This window comes from Dermacentor andersoni, chromosome 2, assembly GCF_023375885.2.
Source record: "Dermacentor andersoni chromosome 2, qqDerAnde1_hic_scaffold, whole genome shotgun sequence".
Lineage (NCBI taxonomy): Eukaryota > Metazoa > Arthropoda > Arachnida > Ixodida > Ixodidae > Dermacentor > Dermacentor andersoni.
The window spans coordinates 45,741,604-45,760,679 of NC_092815.1; the positions used below are offsets into that span (position 1 = coordinate 45,741,604).

General features: G+C 45.7%; 3 protein-coding genes across 7 annotated transcripts in view; 1 reads left to right on the plus strand and 2 right to left on the minus strand.

Moving 5' to 3' along the window:
- Window positions 1-250: 250 nt before the first annotated feature.
- Window positions 251-3,909, minus strand: LOC126542366 (uncharacterized). Its single transcript, XM_050189414.3, has 8 exons — window positions 3,677-3,909; window positions 3,473-3,580; window positions 3,263-3,340; window positions 2,940-3,001; window positions 2,568-2,810; window positions 1,796-1,871; window positions 1,491-1,640; window positions 251-603 (listed from the first exon to the last, which is right to left on the minus strand). Exons 1-8 carry the CDS (start codon window positions 3,748-3,750, stop codon window positions 435-437), a joined length of 960 nt encoding a protein of 319 aa, XP_050045371.1. The 5' UTR covers window positions 3,751-3,909; the 3' UTR covers window positions 251-434.
- Window positions 3,910-4,094: 185 nt separating this feature from the next.
- Window positions 4,095-9,652, plus strand: MED4 (mediator complex subunit 4). Of its 2 annotated transcripts, XM_055077211.2 has the most exons (7): window positions 4,095-4,204; window positions 4,383-4,501; window positions 4,572-4,687; window positions 6,175-6,319; window positions 6,406-6,543; window positions 8,260-8,339; window positions 8,673-9,652. In XM_055077211.2, the coding sequence occupies exons 1-7, from the start codon at window positions 4,137-4,139 to the stop codon at window positions 9,138-9,140; spliced, it is 1,134 nt and encodes a 377-aa protein (XP_054933186.1). In that variant the 5' UTR covers window positions 4,095-4,136; the 3' UTR covers window positions 9,141-9,652. The 2 variants fall into 2 exon arrangements, with proteins under 2 accessions (XP_054933186.1, XP_050045376.1); XM_050189419.2 differs by lacking the exon at window positions 8,260-8,339 and having other exon boundaries at window positions 8,673-8,900.
- A 4,255-nt stretch (window positions 9,653-13,907) lies between these two features.
- Window positions 13,908-19,076, minus strand: part of ctrip (E3 ubiquitin-protein ligase ctrip) — a 176,418-nt gene continuing 171,249 nt past the window's right edge. For all 4 annotated transcript variants that reach the window (XM_050189402.2, XM_050189404.3, XM_050189401.3 and 1 more), the window contains exon 36: window positions 13,908-15,263. In XM_050189402.2, the coding sequence (XP_050045359.1) occupies window positions 15,067-15,263 (197 nt within the window). In that variant the 3' untranslated portion in view covers window positions 13,908-15,066. The remainder of the gene's footprint in view (window positions 15,264-19,076) is intronic.

The window sequence follows — 19,076 nt, forward strand, 5'->3', positions numbered from 1 at the left end:
ATATTCTTGCAACCATATGCATATTATATGCATATGGTATATATATGTAGTGTGGGTGTGTGTGCCTATTTTTGCGTGCTTACATTTCTGTCGCCCCTCCCCCTTTTTTAAACTCGAAAAAGTAGAGTGCACGAAACCAAGATGGCTTTAAGGTCGTCGTTATCAGATTGGGGGAAAGGTGGGTGGTTCCCGTTGCGTACACTTGAATAGAGTGTACTAAGTACACTCTGTCTTGAACACATTCACTGACTTCAAGGCAGAATAGTAATAGTTTATTATACACACATGAATGCAATGGACGTTACTGATGGTAAATTTCAACGGTATGCTTACACTTCTTTACTATACACGTGTGAGAAGTGTGTGCCCCGCAAAAAGAAAGTGCAAGCAAATGATGAACACATGAACAAATACACTGTTTCTGAAACAGTCCTTCATCTGTCACTGTGCAATTTGGCCTTAATGACCTCCTTGAACTGGGACAAAATTTTAGTCTCCCTCTTTTGACGCTCTTCCCTGTTGAACATAGCCAAAGCTCTCTTCTCATCCGCACTGTAGATCTGGTTTTCCTTACGTAGACGCACAGCCTCCATGCGACGGTGCCTGTTCAAGTGAAGAAAAAAAAAATATATACAACCACTGTAATACAGGTGTCACATGATGCACTTTTGTTTGCAATCGAGCCTGATCGGGATCGGATTTCAATATCCTGATTGGCTCCTTTGCACAAACTGAGAAAGTAATCACAATCGACGAGAAATTAGATCCTGATTGGGTTTGGGATTGGGATCAAAAGTGGCCGTGTGACACTGGTAGAACGTTCTCTATAATTGATTACAGCAGCATTTTCTCAGGATTAAAACCCTAACGTTATCTATGCATCAAAGAAACCACATAGTGGAAATTAAGCAATTTCATCATCCAAACAACGAACAAGATGACAAGCTTTAAAAAGTCTAAAATCTGTGCTCGGTTTCATCGCCAATGGGGCTTCATGAAAATGTAGTGCATTGCATCTGCTTACCTCACATTACACCGACAGCAGGCCATCTATGGAGCACTTGATATTACGTATGCGCCAAATTAGTGTGCTATCACAAGACCTCTGTGCTGATTCAGTTTCATAAAGTGCTGTAAGTCTAGACAACTGCACAACATCATTTCATCTGATGTCAGATTCCATGGAGAAGCAGTTCTCCCAAGGGCAAATAGGTGTGAACTATGCCTCTGACCACCTATTCTGTACATTGTTCACGGATGCCTATTCAAAGGAAATTCTATGGTGCTGGACTAGTCATACATGGTATCGCTTGACTAATCCAAATTCAAATCTGTTCAAGAGTACAAATCTGCTGTATAACGTATGGGCTTTTCTTTGTAGTTTCATGCTACATTATTCATGCCACATTTTCTTTCAGAGACGTGCGAGCCCTCTGCAATGCGACTGCTTCTGTTTTGTTGGTTAACCTTTTTTTTATATTGCCACATACCTGCTGCCAGACATGACATATCCAACGGACTCAAATGACTCGATCTCGTTGCTGGTGAGGCCAATTTCGCCTCTTCTTGGAATACGCTTTCCCTCTGCCACATATGCAGCCATTGCTGCACCTTCTCCTGGCAGCAAGGCCTTGCCATAACTGTAAGGGAAAAGAAATTAGCAAAGGGCTGCATACTTTGGCCAAATGTGCATCATTTTGCAGAACACTGGTGCAGGAACTTTGTTTTTGCAAATGTTAAGAATGTCACCACTATTAACATTGCTAAAATTCAAGATTAGGCACAGTGCACTTACTCTTTAGCAGACAGTTGAACATGTTGTTTTGGAAGGGGGCCGATTACTTCATCATCATCATCAGAATCATTTTCTCCTAAAGGATAGAGGAAGACATGGGCAGCTCAGACATTTATGCAGTTTTTCATCAAATGAAACACTAAAATATACAATGCTGAAGCTTGTGAAATAAGTCTGTTATGTATGCCAAAACATGTTATCTCACAGTATGAAAAATGGAGTGGATAAGGTAAATTACAGGTGGTACCAGTTCTGACTTGTCACTGCGTCAGTACATTGTGGCCTAGCAAGGTACAATGCAGGAAACAACTGGTTAAATGAGATACATATGCATAATTATCTGCATAACTGTAAAAACTGCTGCTACAAGGGTGCCTAATAGAAAAGAGTGGACGTAGGTACAAGATAGGTAATGCACGAAAAATTACAGGAGCTAAGAAATAGGAGCATGAAATATAAGTGCTGCTGTCCGACGACTTCTTGCTGGAAGTACCACCGACATTGGATGTTGCTATCACTTCAAATAATATTGCAGACATATCATTGTCAGTTCCTGTGATAGTCGTCTAAAGACAGTTCTTGCCCCTGTGTGCTTCTAGTTTTGTCACAATTATTTTGTCCACAATAGCTGCCATCGTTAATGAACTGCAGCTTGCCCAACTTTCATTTTTTTTTAGGTACAAACAGAGAAGAACAAGCAGGGGAGGATGCGTTTGAGGTGGTGTGTCCTGTATGCACCAGGACACACCACCTTTGGTTTTTTGGTACTCACGTCGTCTGTCAACCCACATCTCAAAGTCACTGTCCCCAGCATTGCGCTTCCCAGCATCCGAGCGTTCAGACTCTGAAGAACTGGATGAACTGGAGGAGCTACTCTTGCGTCGATGATGGTGTTTCTTTGCCTTCTTTTTTGCCTCTTTCTTTTTGTGCTTTTTCTTTTCCTTCTTGCGCTTTTTGCTCTTGTGTGTGGAGGACTCCCTGCTGTGCTTGTGCTTACGCTTCTTTGATTTGCTTTCTGCAATGAAAATGCCGAGCTTTTGGAGGCAAGTTCAACAGGTCAGGTTGAAGTTCAGAAGTGACAAAATGCTGCCTATAAGCTGCATTTACCAAATTCAAATGAACTGATTCTTGGTGTCAAGCTTACTTTTCTGGGCATCAGGCGATTCAGTGCTGGGCTTCTTCTTGCTGCTTTGTTCTTCGTCAGAACTGCAAAATTAGAAATGCAGTTACAACAGCCAGTACCACAACTAGGAACTTTCAGAAGAACCTAGAAAAGAGAACCTAGAAAAAAAAAGGGGGGCTGCGGCTATTTAGATTCCCGAGACTCTTGCAGCACGAAACTAGTAGCTGTCACCGCCTGTGGTCACTTTTGTTACTTAGCAAGGTGCTGTAATGTTACTTGCGCATAATATTTCTCTTGTGGTACGCATGTAGGTACAAGGAGGAAAATAATGCACTGCAACTTACTTAAGTGGCCTGTCTGGTGATTCACCCCACAAACTGCGCACACCCTGGATGCCTATTTTTTCTCGTTCTTGTCTCCTCCTAGAATGAGGCGGGAGAAAATAATAAGAAAGGTCAGGTGGGCATGAAAATAGGAAACTTGTCACAGGCTTGCTTCACGACAGTATAACTGCCGACTGTTTCTAGACGTACGCCTGCCGCTGAAACACATACCTAGCCATGAAACTGTCTGTCATGTCAGGCAACGGTCGTCTGAAGTTGCTTTGAGAGGGACCATCCTCCCGATCGTTCCGGTGCTTAGCGGAATCCGAATCCGATGGCCTACGAGAGTTGTCAGTCAGTCAGTCAGTACGGCAGCACAACAAAGATACTGCGTCTCACTAGCATACCGAGGCGCACACTACTGCTTTAACGCACCTGTAATCCTTCTTTCTGAAGCTGTCAAAGCTAGGCGCCGCGGCGGGAACCTGGTAGCGAAGGCCACTACTCATGGTGGACACATTCGATGGAGCCAATGAAGCGAACTAAGTTTTGCTTAACACGCTTAAAACGCGCGTTAAACCTCTATTTGGTGTCAACACACAACCATACGCAACTTACATATTAGCAGTGTCCGACTGATTCTCCTCGCAGTCTATAAAACGGTTTCAGCCGTGCAAACAGTTTCTGTTTTGCTCGACATTCGTACTAAAATAAATGCTTTTTGTGCTTTTTGTAGCACGACCTCCTGGTATCTTTAGGCGAACTAGTTGTAATAATTACAAGTTAAAAACAGAACAAATATGCTGTTCTTTTAATGGATTAATACTGGATTAATAATATCATGCTGTTCCGGTTTCACTTACTTTTTTTTTCTCGCCTTTTATTTGCATAAAACATGGCAGCTCCCCAGAGCACGCGAGAGCAGTTGCTTCTACTGGTCGATGACATCGAAATAATTGCTAAGTAAGTGCTAGAAAAGTTTCCACGAGGATAGAACAGAAGCACAAGTGTGTTGTACTTGCTTCACTAAAGCTTTGAGGGCAATGTTCTCTTACTCTGTCGGCTTCGCATCGTTCTCCATCCGGCGCTTTGCTAGCGTCGCTGGCGTTTCCATTGCGTGACATCTGTCATTCTCTTGCAGAGAGCTGTTTGAAAACATCATTGCTCCGAAGAATCAACGACTGTCAGCGGCGGAACATAGCCAGCTTGCCGAATTGCTAGTTTCAAAGGACGAAGAGCTGAAACATACACTGGTGATAGGTAAGGTCATCCTACAGGCGCGATTAGTGTAGCACTCGCGCGTTGATGTTTTTGCGGCTTCTTGTTTCAGCTGCAGGACAGGCAGAAGTTCAGAAAACGATAAACAGTCTCCAAGAAGAAGTAGAAAAGCAAGACCATGACATACAGATGCTTCAATGGCAGCTGAGAGACGCGGAAAGTTTGATGGTACGTTTTCATTAGGTTCTTACTGGTGTTGTAAAAGTCGCGAGACGCTTTATTCGTTGCTGGGTGTACGTCGGACAGATTTTCTCGCACCTGTGGCGCTCGTGCTCAGTCAATCGTGCCGGATTTACATTTCTCGCGCCTTATGGCGCTCTGCCTGCAAAGAAACATTCACGATTTTCCCGGAGGAGCAGTAGGGGCGTAGTAGAGACTGGGCTCTCCTCTGGAGCAGTATCTCCGCCCGTGCCAGGCTTTTCGTATGTTGCTCTCCGTGACTTTTGAAAAGCATTTTTTAATAGTCCTCTTTGCGTTAAATAAACGTGCTTCTGCAAAAACATGTGCAAAAATCGGTAGGTGGGAGCCGCAGAGCTAGCGAAACGGGAGCAAAGCAGGTAAGCACGCCTAACGTACCTTTAGACACAGCGTTACTATAATCTCACGGGCTCTCCTGAGGCCTGCCCATGAATTGCTACCATTGCGAAAAGCAAGCACGCTTTTCTTTGGAAACAGTAGTGCACACACATTGCCAGTGACGCAGCCAGAAATTTTTTCATAGGAGTGGAAGGGTGCGTGCACTTGACTGGGGAGGAGGAGGGGGAAGTGGTGAGGACAGCTCGCATACTAACCAAAACTTTGAGGAGAGGGAAGACGAGCCCGGTGTGCCCCCCTCCCTCTCCTGGCTACGTTCCTGCACATGGCGGCTGTTGCCAGTCGTATTCGTAATGGTTCTCACTTTCTGTGTTTCATACTTTCAGCTCAGGTTAAGACTTTAATATTGCAGCCAACCCATACTAGCTTCCTCCATACAGTACTGACTTTTGGGCTAATTGGTTTTATTTAATGCAATCTTTGCCGCATGAACATGATGCAGACAAAAGCAAGAGAGAGAGACTGCTACTGTCACCTAAATTTTATTTTGTGAAGCACCAGACAAAAATACATTGTTGGCACACAAGCATCATGCCATCACACTGTGATTGCCCTTTTACTTAATGTATGCAAGGAGCTGTACAGGAATGCTAATAAAGGCACAAAATAAATAATAGAAGGATGGCTGATAATTAAAGCAGCTGTTAGTTATTCGAGTGTTCTGTTTGTATGTTAATGTTGCAAGGAATTGCGAGCATTAAAATAAATTTTGTTTAGTTCTCCCCGAAATAAAGTTCAGTACACAATAGGACTTTGTTTTCCTTGCTGTTGTGTTTATCTCATTAATCCTAGACGGTTCACACTGTGTTCATACAGTTGTCGGATGTCATGTTGCTCAAAGAATTCAACTGTTAGTTTTCCCTGAGATTGTATCTGCTGTGCTAGAGGGGAAGAATGAAAGTGAAACTGTCGTATTTGATCATGTGATCTGCGCTTCATCTAGAGCCACAGTGTACGTGGCTCAGACACATAAGAAGAAAGCTAACTATGTCACGAGCTTGTACTGATAGTGTCTAATGCATGTCCCAGTGGTGCAATCAAGTTTTGATGGTCTGTTTCAGTCTACAGCTATATATCAGGCGAAGCAGAAGCTGCAGAGCATTGAGAAGGCAAATGCGAGGGCAGTCTCATCAGAAGAGCTTATCAAATATGCTCATCGAATCAGTGCGAGCAATGCCGTGGCAGCGCCACACAATTGGCAGCAAGGTGAGTTTGGTGCAGCAGGTTTCACTTGCATGCTGTAGCTTTGTTTTCCTTCATGGTGACCTCATTTGGTTTCATCTGCCTCTTAGGTGACCCACGAAGGCCATACCCGACGGATATAGAGATGCGGCAGGGTTACCTCGGCCGACTGAGCGATCTTCCTCTCACGGGGCCACCCCTCCAGCCACAGGGGAGCTTGGGAGACCTGAATGCTGCTCGTCACCTTGGTGAGGGGCTACCTTTTACAGCTTGGATGCAGTCAAGATCCATTTTCCATTTAATTATTTTATCCCAAGGCCTTAAGGGCACCGGAGGAGGAAGCTGGTGCTAAGTACAAAATTCAAATACCATTAACACTGACATAAGTCACACCAGCAACTAAATTGGAGTTTGATGACTGCTCAGTCGAATTAAAAAAATAAATAAACAAAGGCTTAGTAATAACACTTTCAAATTGTAGGGTAGGCAGTTTCAACATGTGGGCACACCTATTTACAAAAATGGTGCACAGGGCTTATGCAAAAGGTCTAATATGGATTCATTTGGTGCAAGAGTCACAAAGCGTATTAGCAGATGGAATAGCTGCCGATTTTACCCACACTTCCCAGTTAATGTATAAGTTAATGTACATTGCCACTTATTTTAACAGAGTGAGCATGTTGCTATCGTGCAGACTTGGTTCAGGGCATGTACAAATAGTTTACGACAATGAAACTGACATGAGATAGATCAGCTGGACCTGGATAATGTAACAATTCAGTTTCATCTTGTGCTTCTTCAGTGGTATGAGCGAACTTCTACCTATGTTATCACTAGGATTAACCCAATGTGAGCGGCATGGGATAAGAAGTACTAGAAAATCAAGAATTATGCAGAAATCATCAACAATGATTGTCAATGTAAGCAAATAGCCGGATGCTTCAAGAAAACTATTTGCTTTATTAAAGAAATGGTGCGCTTGATGTATGTGTATTTGCTGCAGTCAAGATATTCAGGTCGCGTTTGTGGTTTCATTGTGTAATTCCATGGAGAACAGAGCCATTAACCAGCACATCTGTAGCGGTAGTATAAATAGACAGCATGTACGTCTGAGAGAGACACGACAGTGGGTGTGCGGCAATTAATGCACCCTGCAATGTGAGCATGCGCACCCTGTTAGGAATGGTCTGCCGGGGGTGGCAACGTGCCAGCTATTTCAGCCCACTGCACGTGCTTCGACCGACCTGCGGTGGCGGCGCCCTTCAGAGAACGAGCGAGGACAACGCTGACCGACCATGCGCCGCGTTTGGAGGATTGGTGACGACAGCAGGGCTGGCCACGTTTGGCGCCCCGTGCATTGTTGGTTAATTTGCCGGGTCGTCATGGTCTCTCTGCGGCAGGGGGAGCCTCCCTGGCAAAAGGGCGCTTAGGGGTATGGGGGCCCCAGGATTCGTCACAGTCTGCTGACACACGTGGCGACTACAGGGAAAAGGCAGCTCTGGAATTTAGTGGCGTCGGCTGGGGTCGGACGTGAGCAGCTGACTACGGGGACGCCAGACAATGGATACCACGACGACTGCGCTGCAAAGGTCGTCTGCCCTTGAGAGAGCACTGAAACCTGTGCGGCACGTGTGTGTGAGCCCTCCTCCTCCAAAAAGGTGTGCAGTCTGCGATGACCTCGAACGGAGTGCTTATAAGCAGTGATTGTGGGCTGCTAGGGGGTGCTCGTCGTCGTGCTCTGTGCTCGAAATGTACTTGTGAGCTGTGTGCTCGTTTGCTGTATGCTTTGTCTTGCGGGCTCCATTTAGGAGTCACGCTAGGCTGTCGATGTATGTCTTGTTTAAACTGTAAATAATGTAAATAAATCCTGCTCGCCTAGTCCTGTCGCCCCAAGTTCCTCCGATCGTCCTACAAGCCCGACCGCCAACTCTAATAACCCTTTGTATTGGTGCCTTTGTTCCAAGCTCTGACCGCCAACTACCGACCAGGAAGATGGGTAAAAGAGCCTAAGGAAGCTATTCGCCTTAAAAGGAATCTGGCTCTGGTATGTGCAAGGAGCTGGCATGCTACATCTTGGAACTGCTGTGTTTAGAAACGTACCATGTCGATAGACCTTCCATGAGCTCGCATGACTAATTCGCTCATTTCTGGAAGTACACAAGAAATTGCAGAGATGCAAACAGGCATGTGCAACAACATCTGTTGTTTGCAATCATCTGTTTACAGGAAGAGCATGCTTAGCTATCGGTGTGAATTCACATGTGTAAAGTAGATTCACAGAGCAAGGTAAATTGCTGAAGGAATTGTAATTGGTAAAAAATAACATTGACACCTAATGTGAAATCATTGAAGGAAGTTGCTGTTTTATCCTTTGCAGACCAGAATCCACTTGGGCAGTCATTTTCATGGCAGATTGGAGGAGACATCAAGCCACCCATCTCTAGCAACCACAACTCTGTTGGCATGGATGCCAAAAGCAAAGAGAATGAAGACGTTGAGGTCATGTCAACGGACTCATCTAGCAGCTCTTCCAGTGATAGCCAGTGAACAGACACTTATCATTTCTCATTGTAGATATCAACAAAAAGTGTTTTTGAACAACCTGCGTGGCATGGTGTTGGGCTATTCTTTCACCATAGGCGTGTGGTGTGTGTACACTGTGCCATGGAACTCACGTGTAGTCAAATGGAGTGTGTACCCAAATGTAACTTCTGTGCAAGATCACCTGGAACGCTTCAGCATAGCACAGTTGAATGGAGCAAACCGCCCTGCCAATATATACAGGTTTGTACATTCCTTAAAGCATTCTTGTGCCAAGAATCAGCTTCAATGCCAGCTACGATAGCAACGAACCTGTTCCCCATTTCCTTAATTGTCGCATATGAGCAAAATAATGGAAGAAATAGTGGCTGAAAGACTTCACTTGTTCCTCAAAGTTGAACGAAAGCTGTATCACACACAAACAGGCTTCCATGCTTGCTTGTCAGCGCAACACAGCCTCCTTATGATGGCATGAAGACCTAACCTCTGTGCGCTTGCAAGCACCCCGAATACTAGCCACCATTGATATACACAAGGCTTTTGACAATGTAGGAGTACATGCTATGTTGCAAGAAATGCACGCAGTAGGACTAGAAGGTCGCATAGTGACGTACATCATGTCGCTATTGACAAACTGCACTCAAGATAGCAGATCTATTCTTGCCGCTCCATTACATCACACATGGCCTTCTGCAATGCTCAGTGTTGTCCCCTGTTCTTTTTAACATAGCCATGCACTGTCTCCCATATCTCTCAAAGATAGACAGGTCACATTGCTCAATATACGCAAACATCACAGTATGGACCATCGGAGGGTCATTTGATGAACATGCCATATCCAAGCAGCTCTAGATGCAATGCAGCATAGGCGACGACTACGGGGGGGGGGGGGGGGGGGGGCTAATTGCGTACAAATTTTTTTCTGCCCGATAAATAAACCATGCGAAATATGCAGAATACCATGTGACTGCGCTTCCACCCGGATCATAAAGCAGCGCCCTCAAACAGACTCCCTCCGAGTTATCCAGAATGAAATAAAGGAAATAAAGAAAGACAAGTTGGAAACAAGTTGCAATAGCTGTTGACTTGGTGTATATAAAAGTGCACACTTTTTTTTTTTTTTTGCCACAAAACCTATCGCCAATAATGCAAATTGAAAGCATCAGTGCAAAGATTTAAAGGTGCATTTTGTTTCGTCCCAGTTGCCATGCCTTTCTCTAATGAGCAGAAGGTAAACATGATCCTTGCCTTGGCTTCTGCAAATGTCAACAAGTAGAAGGCCGGAAATATATATTAATCATGAAAGTGTGGCAGTAGGCCAAACCCGTCGACTGTAATCAGAAATTATGAAAACCTGAGACAAGCCGGCAGCTTCCAGAAACAGCGGCGGAGGATTCCATCTTTGAGTCCTAGCCTTACACACAGACGTTCTAGCAGTTATGGCCTCAAACCCTCATGCTATCGTACGGGACGCGGCCGCCCAAGTACCAATTTCCAAGTCGTCAGTTTGGAGGATTCTAAATGACGACCTTTCACCCGCACCACCTTAACCAGCACCAATGCTTAGAAGATAGGGGACCTGTAGAATGTCCCGTGTTTCTCGAATTGGGTCCTCACAAAAGCCGATGAGTCACCGGACTAATTGAGCAACATCATGCGCACAGATGAAGCCAATTTTTGAAGAAACACATACGTAAATTTGCATAATGCACACTATTGGAGGAACCCCAATCTACACTGGGGAAAGTACGATCGGCACCAGTACCAGTGGATGTACAGTGTGGGGTGCGGAATTTACGCCCTGCTACAATCAGTCCCATCTTCTTCGATCACACACTGACTGGGCAGTGTTAGGTGAACGAAATACTTGAAGGAGTGGTGGACGAGTTTCTCATCGAAGTCCCGCTGTCATGTCTTCCACTTCTGCGATATCAGCAAGTTGGAGCACCTGCACACATGCAGCAGCAGCCGAGCACGGAAGTGGCTGGATGAGACTTTTTATGTGCAATAGATTGGAAGGCACATGCCTGTGAATTCGCTGGCTAGGTCACCCGACCTCTCTACACTCTCTTTCTTTGGGATTATATGAAAGATAGTGCTTACATGATCGAGACAGACATCAGATTAGCTCAAGGCAAGGACAACAAAAAATTAAAATTAGATTATGGGGTTTTACATGCCAAAACCACTTTCTGATTATGAGGCACGCTGTGGTGGGGGACTGGAAATTTGGACCTTTAATGTGCACCTAAGTACCACGGGTGTTTTTGCATTTCACCCCCATCGAAATGCAGCCGCCGTGGCCGGGATTAGATCCCATGACCTTGTGCTCAGCAGCCCAACACCATAGGCATTAAGCACCATGACGGGTACAAGGATAACAGATGTCTGCCGTAGAATTTCGGCATCGGTCACCAAGAAAGCGACTGAAGATGTGATAAAACAGACACAGTACTGCATAGCTGCAAAAGGAGACCTATTCGAACACGTCCTCAGGCTGGTGTTCAACAGAGCTTATGAAATCGTAGATAATAGGGACGCACTGAAATCTGATGTTTTTTTTTCTTTTTTTTGTGCAGACATCTCGATTGCCAATTCGGCTCATTTAGAAGTGGTATATTTGCTTTCTTGAACGAATCTGTTTGCCTTTTCTCTACACATTGGTCGCTTCCTGGTCTGTTTGTTTCACTTTTATTTTTTCACACGAACCTGCTTTTGCAGCATGTATACACTTTCACAAAAATAAAACAGTTGCTTTAATTTGGCTTTGGTCTGAAGCAAGTTTCTGGCGCGAAATAAGCTTTGCGCACACTTGTTCAACGCAGTGTGAGCAGTGCCCGGATTTTGAAACATTCTATGCCTATTCCATTGCTTTTCGCATTTCGTACGTGGTCAGAGCAGCACTTCGGCCGCATTATCAAGGGGCTTTTGTTATCAATGTCATCAGTTGGCCTTGAGAGATGGATAATAAGTGTGGTGTAGAAATGAGAGAAAAAAATGAAATTAAATTATGGGGTTTTACGTGCCAAAACCACTTTCTGATTATAAGGCATGCCGTAGTGGGGGACACCGGAAATTTGGACCACCCCGCGTTCTTTAACGCGCACCTAAATCTAAGTACACGGGTGTTTTCACATTTCGCCCCCATCGAAATGCAGCCGCTGTGGCCGGGATTCGATCCCGCAACCGCGTGCTTTGCAGCCCAACAACATAGCCACCAAGCAACAACAGCCGGTGAAAAAGGAATAGCTGCAAAGCTGCGAAATCTGCTGTTGGTGCTCCTTCCGTACCATTATCAAGGTGATGCGCTCTTTCATCGGGTTTGTGACGGGCAATGCAGTTGCTTTCAATCAGCTTATTTGAGGGTGCTGCTTTATGATGCAGGTTGGTGGAAGCGCGCCCGCTTGGTATTTTTCATGCTTCGTGAGGTTTCTTTACCAGTCGGAAAAAATTGTACGCAATTAGTATGTCACTGAAAACGCCACAGTTAAGATGTCATTTTGGGATGCCTACAAATGCCTCATTGACACTTTGAAAATTAGGACAGTACTTCTCGAGTTAGATCATCAATTGCAATTACCAAATCTCTGTAACGAAATAATTACTGGGGACTATTCCACTATGCTGCAAACAATATGCACTAGGTTTTCTTCCGAGTAATGGAACTGCTCTTTTTTTAAGTTTCGGTGTGTGATAGTTGGGGAACACTGTATAATTCACTCAGTAACTGAAATAAGGTCAAGCCGGACTCACTCGAAATCGGAACACACACACACACACACACACACACACACACACACACACACACACACACACACACACACACACACACACACACACACACACACACACACACACACACACACACACACACACACACACACACACACACACACACACACACACACACACACACACACACACACACACACACACACACACACACACACACACACACACACACACACACACACACACACACACACACACACACACACACACACACACACACACACACACACACACACACACACACACACACACACACACACACACACACACACACACACACACACACACAGTACATGGGGTTCGGAAAGCTGGTGAGGCCCCAGCCCGACCAGCTTCCCAATAATACAGCTCAATGCATTTACACGGATGCTGCTGTTTCAGAGAGTCACGTAGGTACTGCCTGGATGAATAGTGATGGTAGCAACACAGCAACAACTACTCGTAGTGCACCATTAAGTATGACTGGTGCAGAGATACAAGCGATTCTAGAGGTTGTCCAAGCAGCCAGAGATGGTCGCATCGAGCGTCGCAGCCCTCTACACATATAAACAGATTCACAATATGCCGTACGTGAACTAAGCAAGATTGATGCAAACCCGCTGGCAACCACCATCCATGAAGAAGCAGTAGTTAGGCGGCACAAGGGACTGAGCGGCACATTCATTGGACACCGAGTCATGTGGGCGCAGGAAGGAATGAGCAAGCGGACGCACTTGCGCGGGGAGTAAATTCACCCACCCGCCCATTCTCCTTGCCCTGCTTCCGTTGTAGCCCGAACTGCAAAAGATGTAGACGCTGTCGATGCTTACCTGCAGCTCGCTCCAACAGTATAGAAAGCTTGCGCTACTAGCGCTTCTGCCCTAAGGCCATGACTTCCTCCCTCCTGGGCTTCCATGCCAGGAATGCGTGGCACTCTGCCATCTGCGCACTAGCACAGCAGTCATGCCTGCCTTAACGTGGAACTGCACTCTTTTCCCCAGTGCCCCGGGCAGTGGCTTCACAAATATGCCAGCTAGGCACTACCCAATGTGACAAATTTTGCCGAGTTGATTGAAGTATTTCATTTTTCACATCAATGCTTAAAAAAACAAAACAAACTGAAACGGTGGTGTCTTACGGCCATGAGCTAGTGCACGCACGGGTTCAACTATAGCCATGAAGTTTCGAGGGTTCCAGATTTTGTGTCCTTTACCAACAGAGGCAATGTTGCAATGTGTATTGCTCCTTGTCAGTGTGAGCTCAGTCTCTCACTTGCTGGCTGTGAAAAGTTCAAAGGCACCACAGTTCAAGTGTCTTTTTATTGTTCCAACTCATGTACAGGCTTCCTTTGTGTGCTCCATTAACTTAGAACTAATTAAAAGACAAGAAAGTGGGTGTAGGACTCTCCTCTTTTCTTAAATGGAACATCAAGATTCTCTCTCTCAATCATCAAAAAAAAAAGCACATAGCAGCAGGTTTAACACACACACACACACGCGCACAGGCACAAGCCACTGTCCATAGCAGTCTGCTTATTTCTGGCTGTAACGACATGCCATTCATCTCCAACTGCTGCTGGCTTGCCGATGGAGCACACGTACAACAGCCGCATTGGCCATCTGCAGTCTCGGCCACCGAAACTGTGTCTGGGGGGAGAGGAGAGACAACCAAGGCACTAATACCAAGGCTCGATGATGTGCAACGAGGAAGCAAAAACTTGCCACATTCTTTACAGCATGGGGGAAAAAAAGGAGGGGACTAATGAGAAAATGAGTTGCACAAATGTTGATGCCAGACAAAAATGAAAGCAGCTGCAGCATGCCACAAGCAATTGCCGCTGCAAACTTGCGCAGTGGCATATGTATTCCTTACAAGCCTTTCAAGAGGCAGCAGCCTCCCATACGTAAAAAAACAACAAAAGTTGAATAAACTCAACATTTTTTTGTGACTGCAGCTCAAAAAAGGCAAGTGGCCACTGAAATGCTAAGTATGAACAATAACAGCTCAACAACTGGAACAAAACAAGCAAAAAGGAAAGGGGTGGGTGGAGGCACAAAAAGTTCCCAGATATGTAGCAGAATACAGGCATTGTAAGGACTCGACAACTTCATTCAGCTCTTATGAGCTGCATTATCGTCTGCAATTCCACAATGGCCCAACAGCCTGTGTGGCTATATCTCCGCTTTTGGAGGAGGGGGAGTGCTTTTTTCCCACTGGGCATACAGAATAAGTGAAACACTGCACACCAAGGCGCACATAGACACTGTAATGAAGAATGCTCGGGCTTCAAATAAAAGTACAAAAATGGTGGTGCAGGGGAGCATAGCAAGCACAGCTTCCAGACAGGGGTTGGCAATGGTGTCTCCCCACATCCCGTCGCTCTCTCTCTCTCTTCTCTCCTGGTTGCCCCCCCAATGTCCCAAGTCCTGGCAGGGCAACAGGCACCGAGCAGGTGCCCCTCAGGAGAGGTGAAATGAGTGCTGGCCCTCGCTGGAGGCCACATGCAGTCGCTCGCGCATCACTCTAACGTCCGAGTAGTCTGGCAGCTTCAGGTAGTTGACACAGGTCATCACAGAGGGCAGGTAGTCGTCAGGATTTTCGTTTGGTTCAAAAGTCTTGCGCACTATGGTCAACGGTGGACTCAAGCTCTTGAATCCTGGAAAGCACAGTCATGCACAATCAGCAAGCTTGTCTCGCCTGATGAAAGAGCAAGCAGAATGATGAACAGGTTTATTAATGATGCAAGCAACTGCTTGGCCAGAAAGGGAATGTGAGTCTTACCAGGTACGACTTTTTCTGAGTGCATGAAGCAACAAAATTTTAGCAAGGGTTGTGTGGATGGGACAATATAAACAGGAATACCAAGTTTACATTGCAAGCCACCAGATGTCCTTGCTTTAAGAGTGAAATAGGTAGTTATAATTGGGCAGGTTCTTGAAAAGGACAACCATATTGTAGTACCAAGTGTCAAGGCGAGTATGATTTGATGCTCCTGCAGTAATTGTTGCTTCAGTGCCAATCATGTGTTCCCTTTCATATCAGAGCTCCTTGTACATCTGCCTTAGCTGAAGCAGGAAGTGTTGCTACAATGTATGAAGGGTAATGACTCTAGTTAAAAATAAAGGGGGGGGGGGGGAATGGGCAGTTTTGCCAGAAGGGCAAAGCATTGACTGCGATAGCAAGGTTTAACGTTGCATTGCCACAATTTCTGGCACCATTAAAAGCTTTCACATGCCGTGTAGGGCCTGTAATGACATCGTACAGATGCCACAAGGCTGGCCATAAAGAGCTGTGCCAGTAAAATTGAATCTCTTTCAGGTTTGAACACCGATATTATTTTGCACTTCTATTGTTTATTAGTCTGGGAAGATATAAAATAAAAGGCATGCGCTGTGAATTCTATGTTTCATGACATTTGTTTGGGGGCTTCCCATTTGCAAAATTCTGAGGAATAATTTAGACAAGAACATAAGACCTGGTATGAGCAATTTTAGTGTGAATAGTGTAGCAATATAATCTGCATATATGACATGGATAAGCTTATAGCACACATATACCTAAATAAATGCAGAGGCTTACAGCACCGACGATGCCGACAGCGAAAGTTGACCAGGAGTGTCCACATAATTATTATTGCAATAAAGTTATGCAGATCTAACGCTCACGTTAGAAAACACGTGAAGCAAAGCTTCAGTTTTATGGTATTTTTATACAGCTAATGAAAATGTGCACAATTGTGCTTACTTTCTTATCCTATGCAGCGCACGACCTCATGCAATGTTTAAATGCTGTAAAAGCTTCACAATGTCTCATTACAAATCATCGATGACACACACAGATTGCAGGCACTCCTATAGTTAAGTTCTATACTATGCCTATGTTGTGTATACGCAATGCAGTCAGTTCATAAACCCTTCCACATAACACAAAATGTGTTTCCCTTCTATTCAGTGCTCTCTCAAGATTACTGTGTACCTACGAACAGTTATAAACTAAAGATACAGCAGCAAATGTACCATAAAGGAAATTTGTATGCATGCACCAACTACTGTATTTACTCATGTAAGGCCCGCAACCGCACTTTCGAGCGCTAAAATTCAGAAAAAGGTTTCAGAAAGTGTCATGTGCATACCCGCATGCTGATTGATTTCAACAAGCAGTGGTTGCATTATTCTGGGTAACAGAGTGCAGATTGAGGCTTCAGTCAGTTGCCATAAACCAGCCTCATGTAAAGCCGCACCCTATAAAAGATCTGGAAAAGGTGTAGGAGTTACATGAGTAAATACAGTACATTTGCAGATTCTCACTACAGTAAAACCTCGTTAATTTGAACTCTGTTAATTCAATATTCCGGATAATTCAAAAGTTTGCTGCGGTCCCGTATTTTCCAATGTAAATTTTATCAGATAATTCGAACCGGCGGCATAGGCGAACCCGGTTAATTCGAAGAATTGGGGTGCTATGCGGCAATTCCGGATCCCCATTTCACCGCAAACCCGACGAAACGACAGCCATTTGGAGCTGCGAGACGACGCCACATAGCAATCGCGATTATTTATAGACAAAATGGCTGACCCGTAGTAGTGTTAGCACAAAAATCAGTCCACGGTACGCTCCGTGCACCGCCGAAACGAGCGCCTGCAGAGGAGAAGACATGCTTAACTGCAATGCAGCGGGCATACCGGTTTTTGTCAAATGCTCTCGTCCCCCATTTCGCACGCTCCTCGCACTCGCGGCGGTCGCAGCGTCAGCGCGTGTTCCATGCTGCTGCCACTGGCTGCCGTTCGCCCATTCTCTCTCCGTGCCTGCAGCGACGTGTGTGTGCGCAACGCCGGTCTGCGCCATTCCTTTGTGTGCGGTGGCTGGGGGTGTTGCAGCTAGCGTGGTGCTTTCTTTTTTTTTTTTTCCGAACTGTGCAGAAGTGCCAGTGAGAAAAGATGCCAAAGTATAAGACTAACACTGCAGCAGAAGTTCCGCTAGATCCAAGAAGCGGGTAAGAACATGTGTTCCAAGACCGAGTTGGCTGAAAGGTACAGCGTGCCTCTCTCGACGTTGTCCACAATATTGAAGAACAAATCGAAAATACTGGAGGCCTACAGCAAGACATATTCTTCGAAGCGGTCGCGAATATGGGCTTCCACATACCCAGATGTGGAATCATCTTTACTTCGCTGGCTGCAGAAAGCAAACGCAGCCGACCTTCCCGTCAGTGGAACGATACTGCGGGAGAAGGCCAACGACTTGACTCTACAACTTCGGCACGAAGAGTTCAAGTGTAGCAATGGATGGATCAGCCGTTTTAAAGAGTGCAATAATATGACCTTCGTAGCCGTCTGTGGCGAGAGCAGTAGCGCAAACGAGAAAGTCGTTGACTGGAAGAAACACACTTTGGCTCCGTTGCTTAGCGAGTATGGTGCATACGATGTGTAGAACCTTGACGAGGCAGCCCTTTTTTACAAGATGCTGCCCACAAAAATGTTCGCAGCGAAGGACACTGTGGTCAAGGGTCGAAAGCAGGGCTACCGTTCTGTTCGGCATGAACATGTGCGGTAAACAAGCTGCCGCTAATCGTAGTTGGAAAGAGTAGGAAGCCTCGCTGCTTTAAAAATTCACGGCTGCCGCCAAGGGATGAGCTTATCTACCGGCACAACAGGAAAGCCTGGGTCACAAGCGCAATATTTGAAGATTACGTTTGGTAGCTTGACTGCAATTTCGCGGCCACAGGCAGGAATGTACTCTTCGTTGTTGATAATTGCCCAGTGCATGGTGACATCACACATCTGAAAGATATCACGATTGTATTTCATCCTCTGAATACCATGTCGATCTCGCAGCCAACGGACCAAGGCACCATTCACCACACGAGGAAGATTTACCACCACCAGCTACTCTAGCGTATGCTCCTTTGCTACCACAACAGCAAGGAGTACTCCATCGACCTCCTCCGGGCCATATGTCTTATTGTGTATGCATGGAAGCAAGTGGAACCCACTTTGATCATGCGGTGTTTTGAACACGCTGGCTTCTCGAAGGAAAGCACCGTCGATGCTGATGCTGACTATTTATGTGCAGTTGATGAAGGAGCCGAGTATTGCAACCGCATCAAAGCACTCTGCGTAGAGGATAGCGAATCCGATGCCGTCGGCTTCGCTGAGTATCTGAACTCTGAAAATGATCAACAAACATGCTACTCAGATTTGGAGAGTGAAGCCACCATTGATGGGACCATGTGCTATGACAGTGTTACGTTTCGTCTACGACGCGCGGTATAGCCGGCGCGGATGCAACGAACGCCGGGGCTTCGTTCAAAGCGGCGGACATTTTGGCCCGTTCAGCGCTGCCGCAACGCCTCCCCGCCAAGCGCGTCCAGGCATGTTTCAATGCCACGTGTATTCGTGTGTGCATGTGTGTGTGTGTGCATGTTGGTGCCCACGCTTGTCAAGGTGCGGCAGCCGGGGAGAGGAGCTCC

Bases quoted from the DNA above. Each gene is read 5' to 3' on its own strand.
- LOC126542366 (XM_050189414.3), bottom strand. From the start codon at position 3,750: ATGAGTAGTGGCCTTCGCTACCAGGTTCCCGCCGCGGCGCCTAGCTTT. The intron at 3,581-3,676 runs GTGCGTTAAAGC...CAACTCTCGTAG, and splicing joins TTCAGAAAGAAGGATTACAG to GCCATCGGATTCGGATTCCG. The intron at 604-1,490 runs GTATGTGGCAAT...TCACTTGAACAG, and splicing joins TATGTCATGTCTGGCAGCAG to GCACCGTCGCATGGAGGCTG.
- MED4 (XM_055077211.2), top strand. From the start codon at position 4,137: ATGGCAGCTCCCCAGAGCACGCGAGAGCAGTTGCTTCTACTGGTCGAT. The intron at 4,205-4,382 runs GTAAGTGCTAGA...ATTCTCTTGCAG, and splicing joins GACATCGAAATAATTGCTAA to AGAGCTGTTTGAAAACATCA. The intron at 4,502-4,571 runs GTAAGGTCATCC...TTCTTGTTTCAG, and splicing joins GAAACATACACTGGTGATAG to CTGCAGGACAGGCAGAAGTT.